General features: G+C 40.6%; 1 protein-coding gene across 1 annotated transcript in view; it reads left to right on the top strand.

Moving 5' to 3' along the window:
• fam135b (family with sequence similarity 135 member B) overlaps positions 1-18,193 on the top strand; it is a 51,858-nt gene extending 33,665 nt beyond the window's left edge. Inside the window, exons 8-20 of the mRNA XM_070984457.1 lie at positions 282-441; positions 1,688-1,737; positions 2,612-2,767; positions 3,780-3,853; positions 3,941-4,095; positions 5,130-7,131; positions 8,483-8,649; positions 8,968-9,059; positions 9,185-9,282; positions 10,232-10,383; positions 10,532-10,642; positions 11,192-11,305; positions 14,438-18,193. Coding sequence (XP_070840558.1) covers positions 282-441; positions 1,688-1,737; positions 2,612-2,767; positions 3,780-3,853; positions 3,941-4,095; positions 5,130-7,131; positions 8,483-8,649; positions 8,968-9,059; positions 9,185-9,282; positions 10,232-10,383; positions 10,532-10,642; positions 11,192-11,305; positions 14,438-14,643 — 3,537 coding nt within the window. The 3' untranslated portion in view covers positions 14,644-18,193. The remainder of the gene's footprint in view (positions 1-281; positions 442-1,687; positions 1,738-2,611; positions 2,768-3,779; positions 3,854-3,940; positions 4,096-5,129; positions 7,132-8,482; positions 8,650-8,967; positions 9,060-9,184; positions 9,283-10,231; positions 10,384-10,531; positions 10,643-11,191; positions 11,306-14,437) is intronic.
• The last annotated feature ends 1,004 nt before the right edge of the window (positions 18,194-19,197 follow it).

Raw genomic sequence — 19,197 nt, 5'->3', positions numbered from 1 at the left:
GATGTGTTACATCCTCCTCACGCCACATACACGTACTGATCTGCTTTTACAGCTCACACCAAGCTGTGTTTAGGGGCCGTTTGTTTCTAACATCGTATTTTATCTTCCAAGGAATTATCTTTCCTCCTTTTAACACATGTTTGGTGACAAGTCTATACAACTGTTGCAGTGGCAGCTATAAAGTTCAAGTCCATGTCCGTTATTAAGGCAGGCCAATTTCTGAGAGGTGACTACTGACCTACATAGTAGCTGACATTTCCTCTGTGTCTCCTTCTCTGCAGGGAAGCTTTTATGTGCCCAGTGAAAACTGCCTGCAGAGAGCTCATACGTGGCACCGAAGGCTCTGTCGCCTCCTGTCGGTCGCACACAGAGGCCTGCACACCTACTTCACTGCACTGATGAAGGAAATCCCACAGCTCCAGCAGACTTCACTCGACCCAGGTGAGCATATGCAAAGCTCTGTATTCAAAATTGAATTTTATTTTTAAAAATATGTAACATAATGTCGAACATAATGATGAGATGATAGAAATAAAATGTGTGAAACCCCATTATTGGAGCAGTATGTTTTTTGTTTGCTCAGTTAGAAGAAGAAGTGTTAAAGTACTAAAAGTAGAAGTACTCATTATGCATATTGAACCTTTTCTGCATATTATTACAAAATATGTAATATTGTACTATTACTACTGACACATTAATATGTAAGCAACATTTTAATATACTGTTGGGAGGTTTCATCTGTAGCAGTGCTTCATATTTTAGCTCATCATATATTTTGGATGAAAACTGTAATCCATCCATCCATTATCTATACCGCCTATCCCTTTCGGGGTTGCGGGGGGCTGGAGCCTATCCCAGCTACAATGGGCGAGAGGCGGGGTACACCCTGGACCGGTCGCCAGCCGATTGCAGGGCGAAAACTGTAATATGTAATGTAAAAGAATGCTGTTGAATAAAAATAGTGGAGTATAAGTTGTAGTTGCAAGGAAATGGAAGTACTGTTAAGGGGAGTAAAAGTACCCCAATACTGTGCTGTACTTGAATGAATTTACTGTCTTACTTTCCACCACTAGTTAAGAGTACACAGTTAGATTTTATGAGATTTAACAATAGCGCGTGCCGCACTGCAAGAAGGTTGCCGGTTCGATCCCCGGGTCGGGCAGGGCCTTTCTGTGTGAAGTTTGCATGTTCTTCCCGTGCATGCGTGGGTTCTTTCGGGGTACTCCGGCTTCCTCCCACAGACCAGAAACATGCTCATCAGGTTAATTGGTGACTCTAAAATTGTCCTTACAGTAGGTTTTGTTTGAACGTGAATGGTTGCCCTGCAATCGGCTGGTGACCGGTTCAGGGTGTACCCCGCCTCTCACCCGTTGACAGCTGGGATAGGATAGTCGGGTATAGAAAATGGATGGAAAGGAGATTTAACAATAAAATTAATTAAGTGTTTAATTATTTTAAAGTTTAATTAGTTAAGTTGTCCATTGTCAAACCTTCAGAGTATTTTACATGTTTGTTTTTATTCAAGATTTTAAATTATTGTTATGTTTGGTCCTAATTAGTATTGAAAAGATGCTCCAAATGAGATAACTGTCACTGAATTTGTGAATTTGTAGTTACCCTGTCTTATCACTAGTATACACAGTGTACAGTTTGCATTACGCTCTGCAAATAACTTTTTTTTCCACAGAGGTGGTGCCTGTAGAAGAAACTCTGAATCAGCTCACAATAGAGTTACAGGTAGGTTATTTCAACAAACTACATCCACATATTGTCAAAGATAAGTTTCTGTTGTCTTGTGATAAAAATGAGTTAAATAGTTTTTTCACCGCATGTAATATAACACTATTGTTACATCCCCATTGTTAGGACTTGGCATGTGTTTGTGTCTTTCCATGTTGATGTTACTGAAGGTTATTTGTTCTCATTTTAAAAAAAAGAACAACATTATTTTGGGCCTACCTGCTGCACCATGTATGTAAAAAAAAGTTCAGTTGTGTTTGCCATATTGTGAGTTCTGTGCACCAATGATGATAACTGTAATGGATTAATCTCGATGTTTGTGGCTGAAAAATATCTATTTTTTGTTGTTGTGCTAATCAAGAGAAGAGGAATTCAGATTAATTCAAAAAATGAATGCTGAGGAAGGAGCTTTTGTTTTTACTAGACTGTAAGAAAGCAGATTTTATCTTAGATAATGATAATGAACCATTAGCTTATATGATGGATGTGATTACCATATTTTCTTTGGTGTTTAAAAAAGTTTTAAAAAACAATTTATTTTGTAAGTCAGAAATAGATGAATGAGACATTAAATAATCATGGCTTTCAAGTGTTAAAACAAGCCTTGAAACATGTTGCAAGCTTTTATTATCAGCCTTTCATACAGAGAACAGCAGGGGTTGATTGATTAATGAGTTTAACAGGGGTTTTCTACAATGATCCAAAGTCAGGCAGACTGCAGACGCTCCATTGTTGGTCGGTATAAATATGTTAGCAGAGAAACCAAGAATCCTATGATAGAATGATGCAAAATGTATTTTGTGATCGCTAATGCATTCAGCCTGCTATTGTAGGAACATCTTTCTTTCTGACCCCTCTCTGTCCCAATCAGCTGCAGGAAGGCCATGAGAAGGTGGCGGAGCAGATCAGCAGAGATGTGAGCCAGCTCTGCTCCCAGCTGGCCTCCCTGTGGAGCCGCTTCCTGGAGGCCGCTGTGCTCAACCCCCACATCCTCTCCTACCTGGCCCAGGAGCACCACACGCTCAGGGTGAGAGCTGCAGCGCCTCAAAGGCTTGCTTATACAATGCTCCAACGTCAACATTTACTGTGCGCTGTCTGAGCCACCACCCAGACAGTCTGCGTATTAGAGTGCAATGATGCTGATTTGTGCTGATATGTTTAAATCTAGCCATTTCCGTCCCCAGCACCCACACTAAAATACAAAAATACTACAGAGCAATCACAATGGTTTCATAACTATTGACACTTTAGGTCTGTAAGCAGCTCCTGAAGGCATATTGGGACCAATTTTCTTAAGGGTTTTAAAAGCTATTGAATACAATTTTCTTGCACCACACTAAAATGATCTCTGGGTATACATGTATAGTAAAAATAACATTTAAACCAGGTGCTATGAGAAAGACACCTCCACGTTGGACCAGGACAAGGGTATAATGAATTTTGAGTCAAAGGTCAGAATTGTGGCTTTGGAGAATCCCAGTGATCTGTGAGTGCTACACAGGGAATTAGCAAAATGATAAGATGCCATTCTAGGCCTCAGTAGCTTAAACCCAGCTGAGCAAGATAATGTAATTTCCAATGCAATTTCTATCTAATCACTGGGCTGTTTAATATGAATATGAGCTTCACAGTGGAGTAGCTCTCAAGGCTCTCTTATGAGGCACTGTTTCGTCTCAGTTGTCTGAAAATAATGAACATGTTTGCTTTGGTATTAGATTACCCTGAGGGGATACTGTCATGCCTCCACCCACCAGCGGAGTTAGGATTTCAATTAACACTTATTCTGTAATTATTGTGGGATGAAAATACACCAGAAATAGTGTTCCTGGTGATGTGAATGTCACAGTGGCTGACGTTCAAGGATGATGCATCCCTAATCGGTGCTGGAGAAGGAAAAAGCTTTTGGGGCAAGCTTGTGTCACAGACTGGAAGAAGTGATTTGAATCTTTTTTTGTGGATCTTGTGTTGTGACGAGATTAAAGATGAGAGTGAGGCTCCACCGAGGTGAAAATTGCTTTGTTTATTTCTGGAAACACCAGGTCAGGAGGTTTTCAGAGGCATACTTCTTCACTGAGCACCCCAAAGAGATGTCTCTGACTTTTCAAGAGGAACTGTAAGTGACAGCCTTCTCAGAAGAAGAAACATTTATTCTATGAATGGCGAGAACTGTAGTATTTATTATCTTGTTCTGCTGATTCAGAATCAACAGACATGGCCAGATAGCTGCAGAAGTGAGGAGCTCCGACTACCTGACCAAGATGCCTCCTTTACCTGTTGAGTGCCTGGACATTGATGGAGACTGGAACAGCCTGCCCATCATCTTTGAAGACAGATATGTGGAGTCTCCACAAACAGGTAAGACAAGGTGTGGCAAAGAATATCAGGGATAGGGTAGTGACGTGATTCTTTTTTCCTTTTTCTTTTTTTTTTTAGTGCAATTCCTAAATCAATTCTTTGATTCCTGAACTGATTTTATATATAAATAACAAGCTAACACATAATAACAAAGAGAAAAGAGCCAGCTCTTAACAAACGATATGTTCTACTTCACATGCTTATCATAAAACAGCAAGTCTGCTTATGCTTTACAGTATACATCTCCTATGCTCTGCAGAAACAAATTAATAGCTGCTGACTTCAAATTGCTAACTCCATCTCCTACTCTGCAGCTGAAACACTACACAATGACCAGCTACAGGAACCTCAAAGGGTCAAAACTCAAAAATTCCCAGTGGGTTTATAAATACAGTCACCATGTCGTGCAGACATTGCATGGCAGGAGAGGGAAGTATAGCTCAAGCTTGATGCTAAATGGAACACTTTATTTCAAAGAGAATATATGTATTATTAATTTATTATCCACTTTATTTACCACTTTTATATACTGTCATGCCCAGGGTTTTGAAAGGACAGTTCCAAGTTCAGTTTCATATGTGAAGGATGTTAATTTAAAGTCTCAGATTTGTGCTGTGTGCATTTTTCAGGGGCTCTATTCAGTGTCTAACATCATATTTTTTAAAATTATTTTCTTATGGCGCTAGCTTGATAAACAGGAGCAACTAAAGCAGTTTAGTATTTTCTTTACCTCTTTTATATGCAGTATAACAATGATGCTGCTGAAATAAAAGTGAGATTAACTGATGTGGTGTGCATTGTTTTTGTAAATATGACTCATAATACACAGTCACTAGAACAATATGATTCAACTTTTCCCATCATGTAGTGCTAAAAAAGTTAACAAAAATCACAAGAAATCATAATATTGAATTGCTGTACTTGTATCAAATCTGGCCCCAAATTTTGTGATAGTATCAAATTGGGAAACTTACACCTAATCACTGATTGTTGCTTTTCAAGACTAAAGGTTTACTATATTTTTGTCTTTCCAGAGTGGGTATCACATGTGCCAACCACTGATGGGCAGACCAACTCAGATCCTGCCACCACTTCTGCCACTGGGATTTTTGAAAGCGGCCAAGGAGCTAGATCACCAGCAATACCCCAGGATCCCTTGGATAGCGATGACTGTATGGACTTGCCCACATATGTCTCACTCATAGCAGAGCAGAGTAAGACCAGCACCAACATCAGAAGTACCCAGAACCTCATTCATACTGAGGACAGCGCTGGATCCTCTCTTGCAGGGGGAGTAAACTTGAAGGAACCAGAGGAAAAGCAATGGCAGGTTGAAAAGAACTGCAATTCTGGCATGACGCACATCACAGTTAAGCCTTGTGATGTGGATCCAGATAGAGGAGAGGAAGTCCTGGTTCTCTCCTCCATTCACAATCCCCTCATTGTCTGTAATAAGAGCAGTGATAAGTCTCAGAAAAACGGAACAGAAAATACAGAAAATACCATCCAACTTCAAGATGCCACAAATGACAGCAATGTTAGTGAAACCAATGAAGAGGAATCTGATATTGCCATGCCATTAAATCACTCCATGGATGATGAGAGTGAGGATGTTCCTCTCAGCAGCCTACCCACTGCCTATGCGCATCCAGTTATGCCTTCCTTTCCCGGTGATCTCAGAAAAGATATGACTCACCGTGGAGGTCTGGTCAGCTCTAAGATCATGAAGCGCTCGTCCTCTGTTATTTCTGACTCAGGTATTGAGAGTGAGCCCAGCTCGGTGGCCTGGCCCCTGGAGGCTGCACTGCGAGGCCGACCTCCTCTAGACTTCTCTAGCGAACGGGAGATTCCACAGCAAATAGTGTGTCGCCACCCGGTCCACCGCAGCTCTCTGGAAGGTCTGCAGATGGAGAGCAATGGCAGCCTTCCAAGTGCAGGTATACAGGCCTCACTCACCTCTATTAGCTCCCTGCCCTATGAGGAGGACCAGCAGCAGAGGCAGCTCAGCAAGCTGACCAAGTCAGTCTCTGCACCACAGATAAGTAGCCCTGAAGACACTGAGGAGGACCATGTGCTGCTCAACCAGGAAACAGACACTAGGAGCTCAGTGCAACACCAGGATTCCTTTAAAATGAACTGCTCTTCATTAAAAAGTAACCTGGATTCAGAGCAATCTAAATCATCTCAATTAAATCCAAGTTTAACAACAAGTCATGGCCATAATCTCAAGGATAATACTAACTCTGAAAAGTCAAACTTTTCACAGTACCTGTCAGAGACATACAAAACTGAGTCAGTGTTAAGTGGTGCGTCTGAAGTCTTGCTTTTACAAGAGTCTGTAGAAAGCCCTCATGTGAAGGAAAGCTCTGTTATTGGCAGCCAGGGGGAGAATATGAACCATCAAACACACATCAGTGGAGTAAGCGCCTCAGTGGACGATGTGCATCTCGTTGAAATGGAAGCAGCGCCCTGCAGCTGTGGAAGCAAACCATGTGTGTATGAAAGTGCAGCAGATCAGGAGAGAATTAACAGTGGAGATGAGTGCCAAAGTTTCCATCAGACTAAACTGCTTACTGTTGAAGACCAGGAGGGTCTGGATGCCTCCCAAACACCTGTAGAGCCTTCAGGGCTTCAACACTCCAATGATGTGCCCAACAATGCCACCACCACACAGAGGCCGAGTGACCTTACAGGGCTGATAGTCACTGATATCACATCACCTGTTGACCTGAATGAGATATCAGCCAGTGAGAAAGAGCCTTTAGATTGCCAGACTAAGCCCTCTAAGATCCCCAACTCAGGGCTGGCCTTCGTCAATAAGAAGATGGTGGAGGTGGTGAATATGTCAGTGTCCTGTGCACCAACCTGCCTGCCCTTTTCTTCTGTTCTGAGAGACTCTCCATCCATTAGTGGAATGTCCGCTCGCCAGGCTACCTCACCTATCACCCATCAGCCGCTGGGCTCCTTTGGCATCATCTCCGCGTCTTCGCTCAATCTCCTGAACATGGATGACGAGACCAATGAACGGATGCTAAAGTGAGTTTATGTTTTAGCTAAACTTAGTGTTAGTAAAGGACAAATTGTTTTCTGTGCATGAGCAGGCAGAATGTCATTATATCTCTATCTGCATTGACAGAACATGACACTGAAACATGAAACAGCCAGCAGACAGCTTCACAACACAAAAAGAGCCACAGACTGCAGCCCACATTAGCTCCTAACTAATGCGTCCTTCTTACATACAAGCAAAGACATGTATCTTTTGTTGCACCATCTTGCTGAACAAGCTATCATTCAAATATCTGCAATGGGGAAAGTGCTGATTGTAGCAGACAAGATAGCAAAACAACTAATCAACTGTAGCTGTGAACAGCTTAAACTTACCCACAAATATCAATATTGGTCAGTTCAGACCAGAAACACATAGACCTACACAGGCCAACTTAAGGGTTTGGAGGCTTAAGGTGTATTCCTGGGACTTTTGCTCCATTCAGTAATTAAAAAACATTAACAGCAACACTTTTCACTGATTTTTCACAGCAAAAAGGGGTGGCCCTTGTAATTTCTGTTGGACATTGAAAATGCATTCATGCATGTTCAAATGTGTTATGTATTTGTGTACAGGCAGGTGAGAATAATGCCTTTCTGACTTAGACTTAGTCAGTAACTAATGTTTCAGGAAATCCAAGCCCTCTTCCAAGGAAAACTTTGTAGGAGTGAGATCATAATCCACACCAACTACAGGAAATCAGGCCAAAACACAAGGTTTTATGGGTATGTGGAGACGGCTCTTGACATCTGGTGCAAGAAGCTGGCAGTTTCTCATACTTGGAAAGCCGAGCATAACAAACTGAAGTGAGGGCAAATTTGAAGCGAGGAAGTCAAGACGAGGTGAAATGCCTCCTGAGTGTATTAAATCACATCAAAGAGTGCAGACAAATCCATCATGATTAGCCGAAAGTACAAGAACTGAAATCGGATTTGTTTTGACTTCTCCGCTGCTAAAATCTGTAACCTGGCAGGATGACAGGGTAATAAAACTTAGAGAAGCTACTTGTAGGTCTGTGGGACTTCTGTAGAAGCCTTGGTTGGCTTGGAGGTGGGCAGTGTGAACTAAAATTAATCAAATACAAAATTGCATGGCAGGTTTTCCATTATATATTGGAACAAAGAGAGAAGAGTGTCAGAGAGATTTACCTCTGAGAGATGTACTGTTTGTGTTATAACTTATTTAAGTAAAACAAAATCTTAGAGTAGCATTTTGTCCCTGTATATGTAACTAAGATTGTGCATTATTTGCTTTTCATTGCACATTATTGGAAAGATTTTTTTCAGTTTATTTCTAATCTCTTGTGTTTTATCCAAATGCCATTTCCCTTCTTTCCAGTTTCTACAAAGCCAAAGAGGAGCTGTTCAAAGAGTTGAGCTTTCAGGCCAGCTTGTACAGCGACCTTCCTCTCCTGGCATCAGATCTGCCCTACTTCCCCCCTGAGGAGGACGATGAGGAGTTTGATGATGGCATACACCTTGTGGTGTGTGTCCACGGGCTTGATGGTGAGTCTGCATACAGCTGAATATTCTGGTTCACTGCAGACCAATCCCACTGCCAGAATGTAATAGTTAAATTGACACAGCATGAAACTGTACATCTTTTTTTTATTATTATTTTAGATTTTAGTGTATTATTAGCATTGTAAATGTAATGAAGTCTCTCAGAGTATGTCCTACAAAATTAAAATCTCACTTTACACTATGTAGTCTGTGAATACTAATTCCTCAAAACTAGTTCCAGGTGTCTCTTAAATGATTAATGGGCAGTCTTCATAAGAGCTGAGCCAGAAACCATGTGTGTAATTTCCTCTTTGCTTCCAGGAAACAGCGCAGACCTTCGGCTGGTGAAGACTTTTATTGAGTTAGGACTGCCAGGATCCAGGCTGGACTTCCTCATGTCTGAAAGGAACCAGGTACATTTGTAGATGAAGGTGATGGGACCAAATTGATAATCTGTACAGTCACATTTTCTGAAAGTGCTTTTAAGCAAATTGGAAGAGTGCTGACTGCTGTGCTTTTCTCTGCCATTTCCCTGCAGATCGACACGTTTGCAGATTTCGACACCATGACAGACAGGTTGCTGGATGAGATCATTCAGCATATCCAGCTGTACAATCTCACCATCGGCAGGATAAGGTCAGGTGCTCAGCTTTAATACTGTGCAACACACACATTAACAACTGTACTTGTGATTGATTTGGTAAAGTCAGAACAGGGACAATTATCAACTGAAGCAGCATTTTCTTTGGTCAGTAGATGGCAGCAGAGACTGAACATTGATAATAGGATTCAGCATGAGCGCCTGAACATATGCGAATCACCGTTTCATGATAATACATGGACTGTACAAACTCAGAATGGATAAGTAGCACAAAACTGATGAAAGGCTCTTATCATACAGCGCCAATAAGTTTCTGACTTTCACTTCACAGACTGACCTCTTTTATGCAGCAGTGTGTTGCCTAGTTCTGATCAAATTAAGCTATTCATCTTGCTGCTTAATTGCCCTCAATGTGCCAATTTAGAATTTTTTTTTTAAGAGTTTATACCCAAGTTAGTTATCTTTCTTTATTGTGGCATATTCTCTAGAGGGTGTGCATCAAAGACAAAAGCAGCGGACTGCCACAAAAGCATCTGGTTCTTTCCACGTTTCTTCTATATTTAGTTTGGTAGGAGACAGATGAGAAGGAGCAGACATTGTGATGAGGGATTTTGGGTAGAGCTGTAACAGTACAGTAATTAAATTAAGTGACAGGCATAGCTTCATGGATCTAGTATTTCCCACTGCTGGAAAGATACTATTAATTTGTATGGTATGTCCTCTGTGTTAGTATCATTAAGTTGTCATTGCCTCTGACAGTGTTTAAACATTAAACAAGCTAATGAATTTTCTGTAATTAACAATATTGTAGCGAAATCACCAAATAGCCTTCATTGGAACTGTTTCCTACTCACAGAAGAGTCTATAATAAGATATTGTACAGTGTCGTACTGTAGGTCAGCAGCGTTGGAGGCACTGTTTTTCCAGCCACCCACTCAAGTTGCAAGTTTATCTCTCTGAAAGTTGTTTGTCTTCGGCCAACAGCTTCATCGGCCACTCTCTGGGGAACATCATCATCCGCTCTGTGCTGACGAGGCCTCGCTTCCGCTGCTATTTGCCCAAGCTGCACACTTTCCTCTCACTGTCAGGCCCACACTTGGGAACGCTGTACAACAACAGCACATTGGTCAGCACAGGTGAGGCCACCGTTCAGCTGTGGGAAAAACACACAGTGCAGATGTGCTGCGTTCACAATGCTGTGCAGCACTGCATTTCGATGTTTTGTGCTTCTCAGCAGCATCTGGTCTTTCTTCTGAGAATAACACCTATATGTGTGTTGCTTAGGTCTGTGGTTAATGCAGAAGCTGAAGAAATCAGGATCCCTGCTGCAGCTCACCTTCCGAGATCACGCTGATCCACGGAAAACATTCCTTTATCTTCTGAGTCAGAAACCAGGTACCAACTGAAAGCGGGCAAATTTGAAACAGAGGCAGTATATTGACTGCCTCACTTTTAAGACCATTATTTGAAAGACAGTTTATTCAAATATTCATGAAAATGTTGTCATCTTGTCTTTTTTGTCAAATTTCTGTATGTGTCAGCTCGCTAACACTCAAACCCCTGCCAGCGCACTGAGAAAGGCCTGTGAGGCCTCCCCACTGTGTGAGTGGAACAAAGCAGTCGTTTGTCACACAGGCTTGAAGAAGATAAGCCTGAAAACACTTTTTTACCCCTCCAGCGCTGTGGCAGGCTGACAAAATGATCCAAACCCTGTCATTGGAAACCCACCACTGCACTCTCTTAAAAGCGCACTGACAGGAGACTTGAGAAAAAACGCAGTTTTATCGTATCAAGCCTGTCTTTGTACTTTGTGATTGTACTTTTGCGTTTTACAACCAATTCACTCCTTTACTCTGTCTTCCTCCCTCTTCACATCTCTCTCTCTCTCACACACAAACATACACACTGCCGCCTCATTTACTCGTTTGTTTTGTGTCCTTTTAGGGCTGCAGTTCTTCAAGAACGTGGTGTTGGTGGCATCTCCACAGGACCGTTATGTTCCTTTCCACTCTGCTAGAATAGAGATGTGCAAAACTGCTCTGAAAGACAGGACCACAGGTCAGAAGTGCATATATTACTGCTATATTTGATGCTTTTTTCTTCTCTTTTTAATATTGCAGAACAACAATTCCACTCTTCAAATAGCTGCGCGAATACCGAGTACCAATCCTATAGAAGTGCACCTGAAAACATCATTGTGTGGAACTGGGATCATTTAAAGTGACAGTATGTCATTTTTGAACAAAGAATTAACACATTTAAGTTAAATCAGAAGCAATAAAGCGGACCCTTGCTCAGTTCCTACACTCTTTGGTTTTACTGTTACAGCCCTCTTTGCTCTGGTATGACATGTAGTGGTGGCTAATGTTTGCTAATTTTATCAAGCTTCTATTGTGTTCAATTATTCTTAAAACCCACGCACATACAGTAAAAGCCAGGTGCATGCATATAATATAAGTGCACAGAATGGTATCTCGAGGAACAGCTCTGAGTTGCAATGGCTGAAGTAACGTTCCTCATTGCTGAAGAGGATGAAATATAAATAGCACTATTATTGAATGGGTATAGACACAGTCTGTGGAACTAATTACTGCCAGTATCAGTATAAATTTAAAAGTCTGATATCATGTCTTGACTGATGTCTTCACTTTATAGGACACTTAAATTGTGTGGCAAACATGTTCATGGTTTATGGTTTATGTTTTTAATAAGTAAGAATAAAGATATAGAAACAAACAAACATTCAGAAGTGCAGAGATACAATAAAGAAATAAAAGCATAGGAATAAAATTCAAATCAAATGAAGATAATACACGGCAGCAGCATTGATGGCAACAGTGGCAAAACACCAAACAATGGTGAATAATAACTTATGCTAATCATTTGCTGCCATGTGTCTGTCTTCCCTGCCTTAATTGAACTGACCTGCTGTGTTTTTAGATGTAGGCAATTGTTCCTGTGAAGCAGAATTCTTCAGCAGGCACTTTATTATACTGTAGGCTGTAGGATATCGACAGTGGAGGGTTTTAAGGGCCAAAACAAGACATATGAATAAATAAATGATTATAGAATTGTATTCATTCGTATATATCGTTCGTATGTCATTTATCCATAGTGTAATATATAAAAAAATCTGTCAGCTTCATCCATCAACAGTCAGGGGGTTGGACTCCATCAACAGTCAGGGGGGTGGTTGAACTTGAATCTGCGGCTTTTGCTTGAGCCAAGATGGCAGCACCCGGTGCAGATCTTAATGAAATCTTGCGTGCTACAATGGTAGATATGTTGGCTGTAGCTGAACAGATGGAGTCAAACGCCAATGCTTTTTTAGATCAGATTGAGTGATTTGCTGAACGAATTGGAATGATATTGGCCCTGACTGACACAGAAATTAATGAAGCTGTATTCACGATCTGTAAGGAGGTAGTACAGCACTGAGGCTGCAGGGTGATGGAGGGCTGCAGCAGCAACGCTCAATGACCTGCCCATTTGACTTGCCAGCTGGCACCATTGAAGATTATGTTCAAAGCTGCTTGGAGTGTCTGAGTGTACCATTAAGAGGCAAATGCAGCAGTGAGGCACCAGCTAAGTTAAGGTTAAGTTGAATAACCATTGGTGGTAGCGCAGCATTACATATGTGGTCCAGCAAAAGACCAGCAAGCTAATATGCAACATCAACAACTATATAAAGGGCAAACCAGGTTTACTTATTTATTAGCACTGTCAGTCCACCCCCTTACTTTTGATTGAAGATGTTGACAGATTTTTTTGTATTATTTATTATATTCTACAATATGGATGTACACATAATTAGAACTTTGATTGGCTGCTTGGCTTGATCACTAACACAGATAAAAACATGCAATTGTCTGAGAGACACGTAGCCCCATTTTCACTTGGGGCAAGTAACCTTCAAAATGAACATCTTTAAGAGATCCCATTTTACTGTTGTTTGAAGGTACTGATTTGGTTTATTGTATTGCACTATAGGCCTAATGCTAGCTAAGTATTTGATGTTAAGAAAGCTAGAGACAGTGGGTATCGAAAGTCACCATTCAAAGGAGAGGAAACATCAGCCAGCATCTATTCCCTCCTCGCCTCCAAAGTCTCAAAGCTCAACTTGACGGCTGAGTGAATGTTGATCAGTTGAAGAGAAGCTTGCACTGGTCACAACCCTGTGCTCGTGACACCTTATGTGTGCATAAGGAGTAGAAATGCTCCCTCATGAGGATGCTTTTCCGCTTGCGGATACTGTTCTGTGCACTTCAGTTATGTGCCTGATTCTTATGTGCAGGGGTTTTGAGACTAATTAAATGCCATGAGCTTCAGATAGATATTGCTGTGTAACTGACAGTAAGTCAGTCTGCTGACTCAGTAGTCTGTCAGTAGAATGGCTCTTTCCAACAAGCAAACAAAGTAGCACAACCTTGTTTCAGCATATACCATTATCCTGTAATTGCCATATGTGGCCACAGTGGCCGCTGTTCAACAAAAGTTAAGTCAGCTCATTTTAAGTGTAACATGGATGAGGCTGCAGACAGTGACACACCATTTCTTAACTACAGCACCACATCATAAGAGGACACTTGAGTTCTAAAATTGTGTTGTTACATTTTTGTGACAACACAAATTTAGAACAAAGGAACTGTAGTCAGTGTAGATTAGTCATGTCTGGCCAATAATCACTCCACTAAATAAGGAATCCACACAGAAACAGATCAGTTTATTATACTGTACCAGTGTGTCACTGATAATACATCTCATTACATTTTTGACAGTTTTCCTTACTATTTTGTTTTAAATGATTCAGTGGATTCAATTGGATTGGACATTTCTGGGAGTCCTCTTGATCAGCACACCTGATAAGTGAAGAGAACATACAGTATATGTCTCAGTTTTTACATAATTGAGTTGGTGAATTTCCAGGGCACATGCTGATCACAGCTAGTAATCGATCAAGTTCCTCCAAACGTAAATAACTCTAGCCAATTAGGCATATGTGAGCATGTGGTTGACATTCCCTTAACATAATATTATGCTGGTGCTAGCACCTAAAGTTCACTATTTAATACATTATATATTGTTTAATGTATGTACAAACTACAGTATTTCTTGGCTGGCATTTGAATTCAAAGATGCATCACGTACATAGTAGGACTTACCGGAACTTTCCTCATTTTTGCACTGAAGGGCCCGTGTACACTGAGATGATCAACAACCTCCTGCAGCCACTTGTGGAGGCTAAAGAGTGTCGACTCATTCGCCAGAATGTGTTCCACGCTCTGCCCAACACAGCCAACACTCTGATTGGTCGTGCCGCCCACATTGCTGTCTTGGACTCTGAGCTTTTCCTGGAGAAGTTCTTCTTAGTGGCAGGGCTGAACTACTTCAAATAAAGGTGCTTACAGGACAGAACCTGTTGATGGCTAACAGAGCTGATTTGGAGGATAAGGTCTTTACCTTCACTTTGTACAGTATATTCAATGTATATAATCCCTGGTATCCAAGAAGCAAGGCCTGTATATCCCATGTGTTAGGATTGTTAGCAGCTGTTATTAAAAGATCAGTGTATTTTGACTGTTTAAACTGCTAACTCAGAAGTCTGAGTTTGACGTGTAGCCATGCAAAACAAAACATCTATCACAGAATTGATTGTAGATGTTTTGTTGGCCTTATGAATAACCTCTCAGCCAGAACACTAACAGATGCTAATTGTGGTTGAAAGCATTTAACTACTTTCCCTTTAGAGTTGGTTTAGAGCCTGGATGATTGAATTCTTCTTTATGAGTTGATGATAGTCCTACACTATCTTTAGAACCGAGGCAATAGATGTGCAGCATTTATCCCCTTAAATGTACATGAAGTATTTTGTTGTACAAAACATGGATGTTCCTTTATACAGAAATGAATATATTGTTTAAATTATTTATTTTTTATCTGCTTATGTGTGTCTACAGTGTAAGTGTCCATCTAAATGTGATCTGTTGTGTTGTTAACCAATTTATCAAATGAAAATCAGAGTGTTTATAAAGACACAGTGTTACCCCATGTAGCCTATAATTCAGTATAGTGGATATTTGTTCTTTCATGCATTTACTTACATTTAATTGTACATCAGTTAAACCTAACTCAATGACCATGAAGAGCAAGCATAAGGCTACAGCATAACTGAGCAATACAGGATCTTGATATCAAATGGCTCTCCTTGTGTTAGCCTTCACTTTTTAATTGTTTGCACTGATTGACTAAAGGCTTGACTGACTAGATTCATGAACTGATCATTTACCTAACCCTGCCCAACTAAGTCACTGTTGCTGTGCCTCAATCTTTCCAGACTCCCACATGGCACATACAGCGTACAGTTTAGAATAAAAACTGTAGCAGAATACAAAGTAATTCTTGAAACAGTGGGCCCTTGATTTGTCAACTGTCACTGGCAGATGTTATCAGCTGTAGCGAGCTAGCTAATGCTAGCTACACATGTTGCTTGGAAATGCTTTCTCCAGCTGACTGCACTACATTACAGAAAAATGTAAGATTTCATTGTAACATAGCCCTATTTTGCTGGTTTGCTAACATATGTACTTGTATTGTCAAGCAGAATGTTTGCACTTTAATGTTAAAAACACAAAGGCCTTTGGATGAGGACTTTGCAACTGCAGGCTAAAATCTTTGGTTGAGTTGCTTAGGTTGCTGGACTGTTAACTTCCATCAAATCCCATAAAGAGCAGGACAGATCGAGAGTGTGAGAGGCTTGTTGTGCATAGTTACAATTGCTACACTATGATTGGACAGTTGCTGTCAGGGGAGGTGGTTTAGCAAATGGCCAATTATTTTTCTTTATTAGTAACTGTAATAAAGCAAATCTACAGCATTATAACTACCATTGTAACACAATTAAGCTACATGACTTATATCCATTTTGCTCTTTGAATCGCGTGACGGGAAGACAGAAAACAGGCTTACTCATATAATTGATAGAAAATAGGCACTCATAAATGAAAAAGAAACACATTGTCTATGACTATACAGTCCAATCTTATGGTCTAATGACCTTTACTTTCTTAATGAGCCATTTCAAATTGTAGATTAAAATTGTCTACACAAGGATAGATTCTGTAAGACACTTTGAAATTCATTCTTTTTTTCCAACGGTGTAAATCAGGGTGTCACTGGTTTTGTTTTCTGGGATACTGAATGGTTTTGCATAATATGGACCCACTGCCAAGATTCTCCCTCACACACTGTCATTTTGTATAAACCAAGTTCATTATGATGCATGGTGATAGCAGGGAAGCCTCTATCATAGGCTTCTTATGTTCTTGAACTTGTACAGTGCCATGTTTTAATTATCTCATCGGCTAAATCAAATAAATGTTTGTTTTTTGTATATATATATATATGTTTCTTCACAACCTTTGCTGTCACATTCAAGTGTGACGCGAGAGATGTCGTTTTCCAGCAAACTGGTGAGGACTGTTTCCTCATCACTGTGCTGTCCATCAAATGATGTTTACATTCTGACATTAAAGATCTGTTATCATAGTGTTGCCACAGACGTCTCATATTCAGCGATGGTTCTGCATCTGCTGCATATGTAGTTATGTATATACAGAGAGCTATATTTAACCTTTGCACTGGTTTGTTGGCAAGTGCACTTTATTGACAACCTTGAATCAACCTCCACTAGCTTGACAAAATCTAAACAGCTATTAAGCGTTTTTTTCTTTTCTTTTTTTTTTGCGGTACATGTGCTGCTTCTTTAGATCTAAAGGTCGCATCCTTATTAAAACTCACCATGGTTGTCGGCTGGGGCCATTCAAGCATTGTGTCGTCTTCAAAGAGTACAAAAGGTGACATCGCAAAGTGCTCTCTTTTGTTTCCAAGCTGTTACTGTGGCGCTGGTAAGCAGAGTGTCACCGTGATTGACTCTAATCAAATGGGCTCCTTTAGGGCGCAAAGATCGTTCTCAAAAAGCCACTAAGCAAAGCTGTGTAAGCAATCTGTAGGAGCTGCTATGCATCATGCATCATTTCTCAACCTCCCCATAGCACCCAGACACACATGCACACACATGCACATACTGTATATGGATGAGGCTTTAGCTTGTTTGCGTTTAGGACCATGTGTGTTTACTCAATAGGGTCAGCAGGGATCGACGGAGGGAAGTGTTTGTGGTACTGACATTGGCCTCTTCAAGGGCAAATACAGGTTTGAAATTGTTTCGTGAGATGGATGGCTGTCCTCTAAAAGGTTTCATTTGAAGGTGGAGTGTTAGATCAGAGAGAATTGTATTTACTCCATTCGGTAGAGCATTGTGGGTTTTTTTTTTAATATTAAATGTATCTGTGCATTTCTGCTGCTGTAATAAGTGAGAGTGAATTCAGAGGTGATCCATAAATCCAATAGATCCTTGCAAGTGCTGTCAACCTTCAAAACTAGCTGACTTGAACCTTTTTGTATTTGATTGCCCTTTACTGAGCGTCCTGTTGGTGTGTAGTGTGAGAATGTGTGTGTGTGTGTGTGTGTGTGTGTGTGTGTGTGTGTGTGTGTGTGTGTGTGTGTGTGTGTGTGTGTGCGTGCGTGCATGTGTGTGTGTGGCAGGTGGAGGAGGATGTGTTCGAAAGTGATGTGATATCAATTTGCTCATTGCTAGAGCACTCTTCATGTGTTTGAAGTGAATGTAAAAAATGTTTGACTTCACTGTGAGGAACATGTATCATCATTTCTGTCCTGTTCTTTTGCTGAATGTATAACATGTAAAGTACAGTAAATACTACTTCATCTGTGCCAATACTACTCTAATATTTTTCTATGTTGCTGACTGTACTGTATGTATTCCTTAGTAGCTTGTGTCCCATGTAAAAATATAAATACAAATATATATATAGCATAGTATTATTATAACAGATATGATGTTACAATAAAATTGTTCCTTTTGCATTACTGTTTCATTCCCTGGCTTTCAATTTCCTTTTTTCTTCAAATTATTTTTCACTTGATTTCATTCTGTAATATTAGCCTTCAGTTATGACATTTCCCTCCCCAGTTCAAACTAAATGAACCCTTTCAGACTCAGCGTCCATTGTAATAGACTGGTCTCAGGCAATGAAAAGGCACTTTTAAAAATCTGATAACTAAAGAGATTCTTCAATGATCTTCCATGGTATCAAGTTAATATTCAAGGCAGTTCTTAATATTGTACTTTTAGAGTATACAGGTACAGAGGTTGGCCATTGTCGAAGGCCATGTTCATTTAAGATGAAGCCACTCACATTCTGAACTCATATGAGTATTATGATGTGTTAAAAACTGGATATTTGACCTGGTAGATGACAGATATGATCATAGTGTATACCTATGATCTGTTGGCTGTAAAGGGACAAAATGTGAGTAAAACCAATACTTTGTTATAGTTCAAACATAGATGGTTGCAACAACCAGTAATGGGAAAATCTGTAGAAGACTTTCAAAACATTCATCATAACGCAGATGAAAAAAGCAGAAAAATCATCCATCCATCCATTTTCTATGCTGCTTATCCCTTTCGGGGTCGCAGGGGGGCTGAAGCCTATCTCAGCTGTCAACGGGCAAGAGGCGGGGTACACCCTGAATCGGTCGCCAGCCGATCGCAGGGCAACACATAAGACAAACAACCATTCACACTCACACCTAAGGGCAATTTAGAGTCACCAATCAACCTAATGAGCATGTTTTTGGTCTGTGGGAGGAAGCCGGAGTACCCGGAGAGAACCCACACATGCACGGCAAGAACATGCAAACTTCACACAGAAAGGCCCGACCCGGGAATCGAACCAGCGACCTTCTTGCTGTGAGGCACGCGCACTACCTGCTGTTCCACCGTGCAGCCGCAGAAAAATCAGTTGAGTTGAATACATGGTGTTTAATCAAACTATCAAACTAACACACATATATAACAAACATACAGT

The sequence above is a fragment of the Chaetodon trifascialis genome, chromosome 17 (genome assembly GCF_039877785.1).
Source record: "Chaetodon trifascialis isolate fChaTrf1 chromosome 17, fChaTrf1.hap1, whole genome shotgun sequence".
NCBI lineage: Eukaryota > Metazoa > Chordata > Actinopteri > Chaetodontiformes > Chaetodontidae > Chaetodon > Chaetodon trifascialis.
The sequence above is the reverse complement of the archived record's forward strand: the minus strand, read 5'-3'. Positions and strand labels throughout refer to the sequence as shown.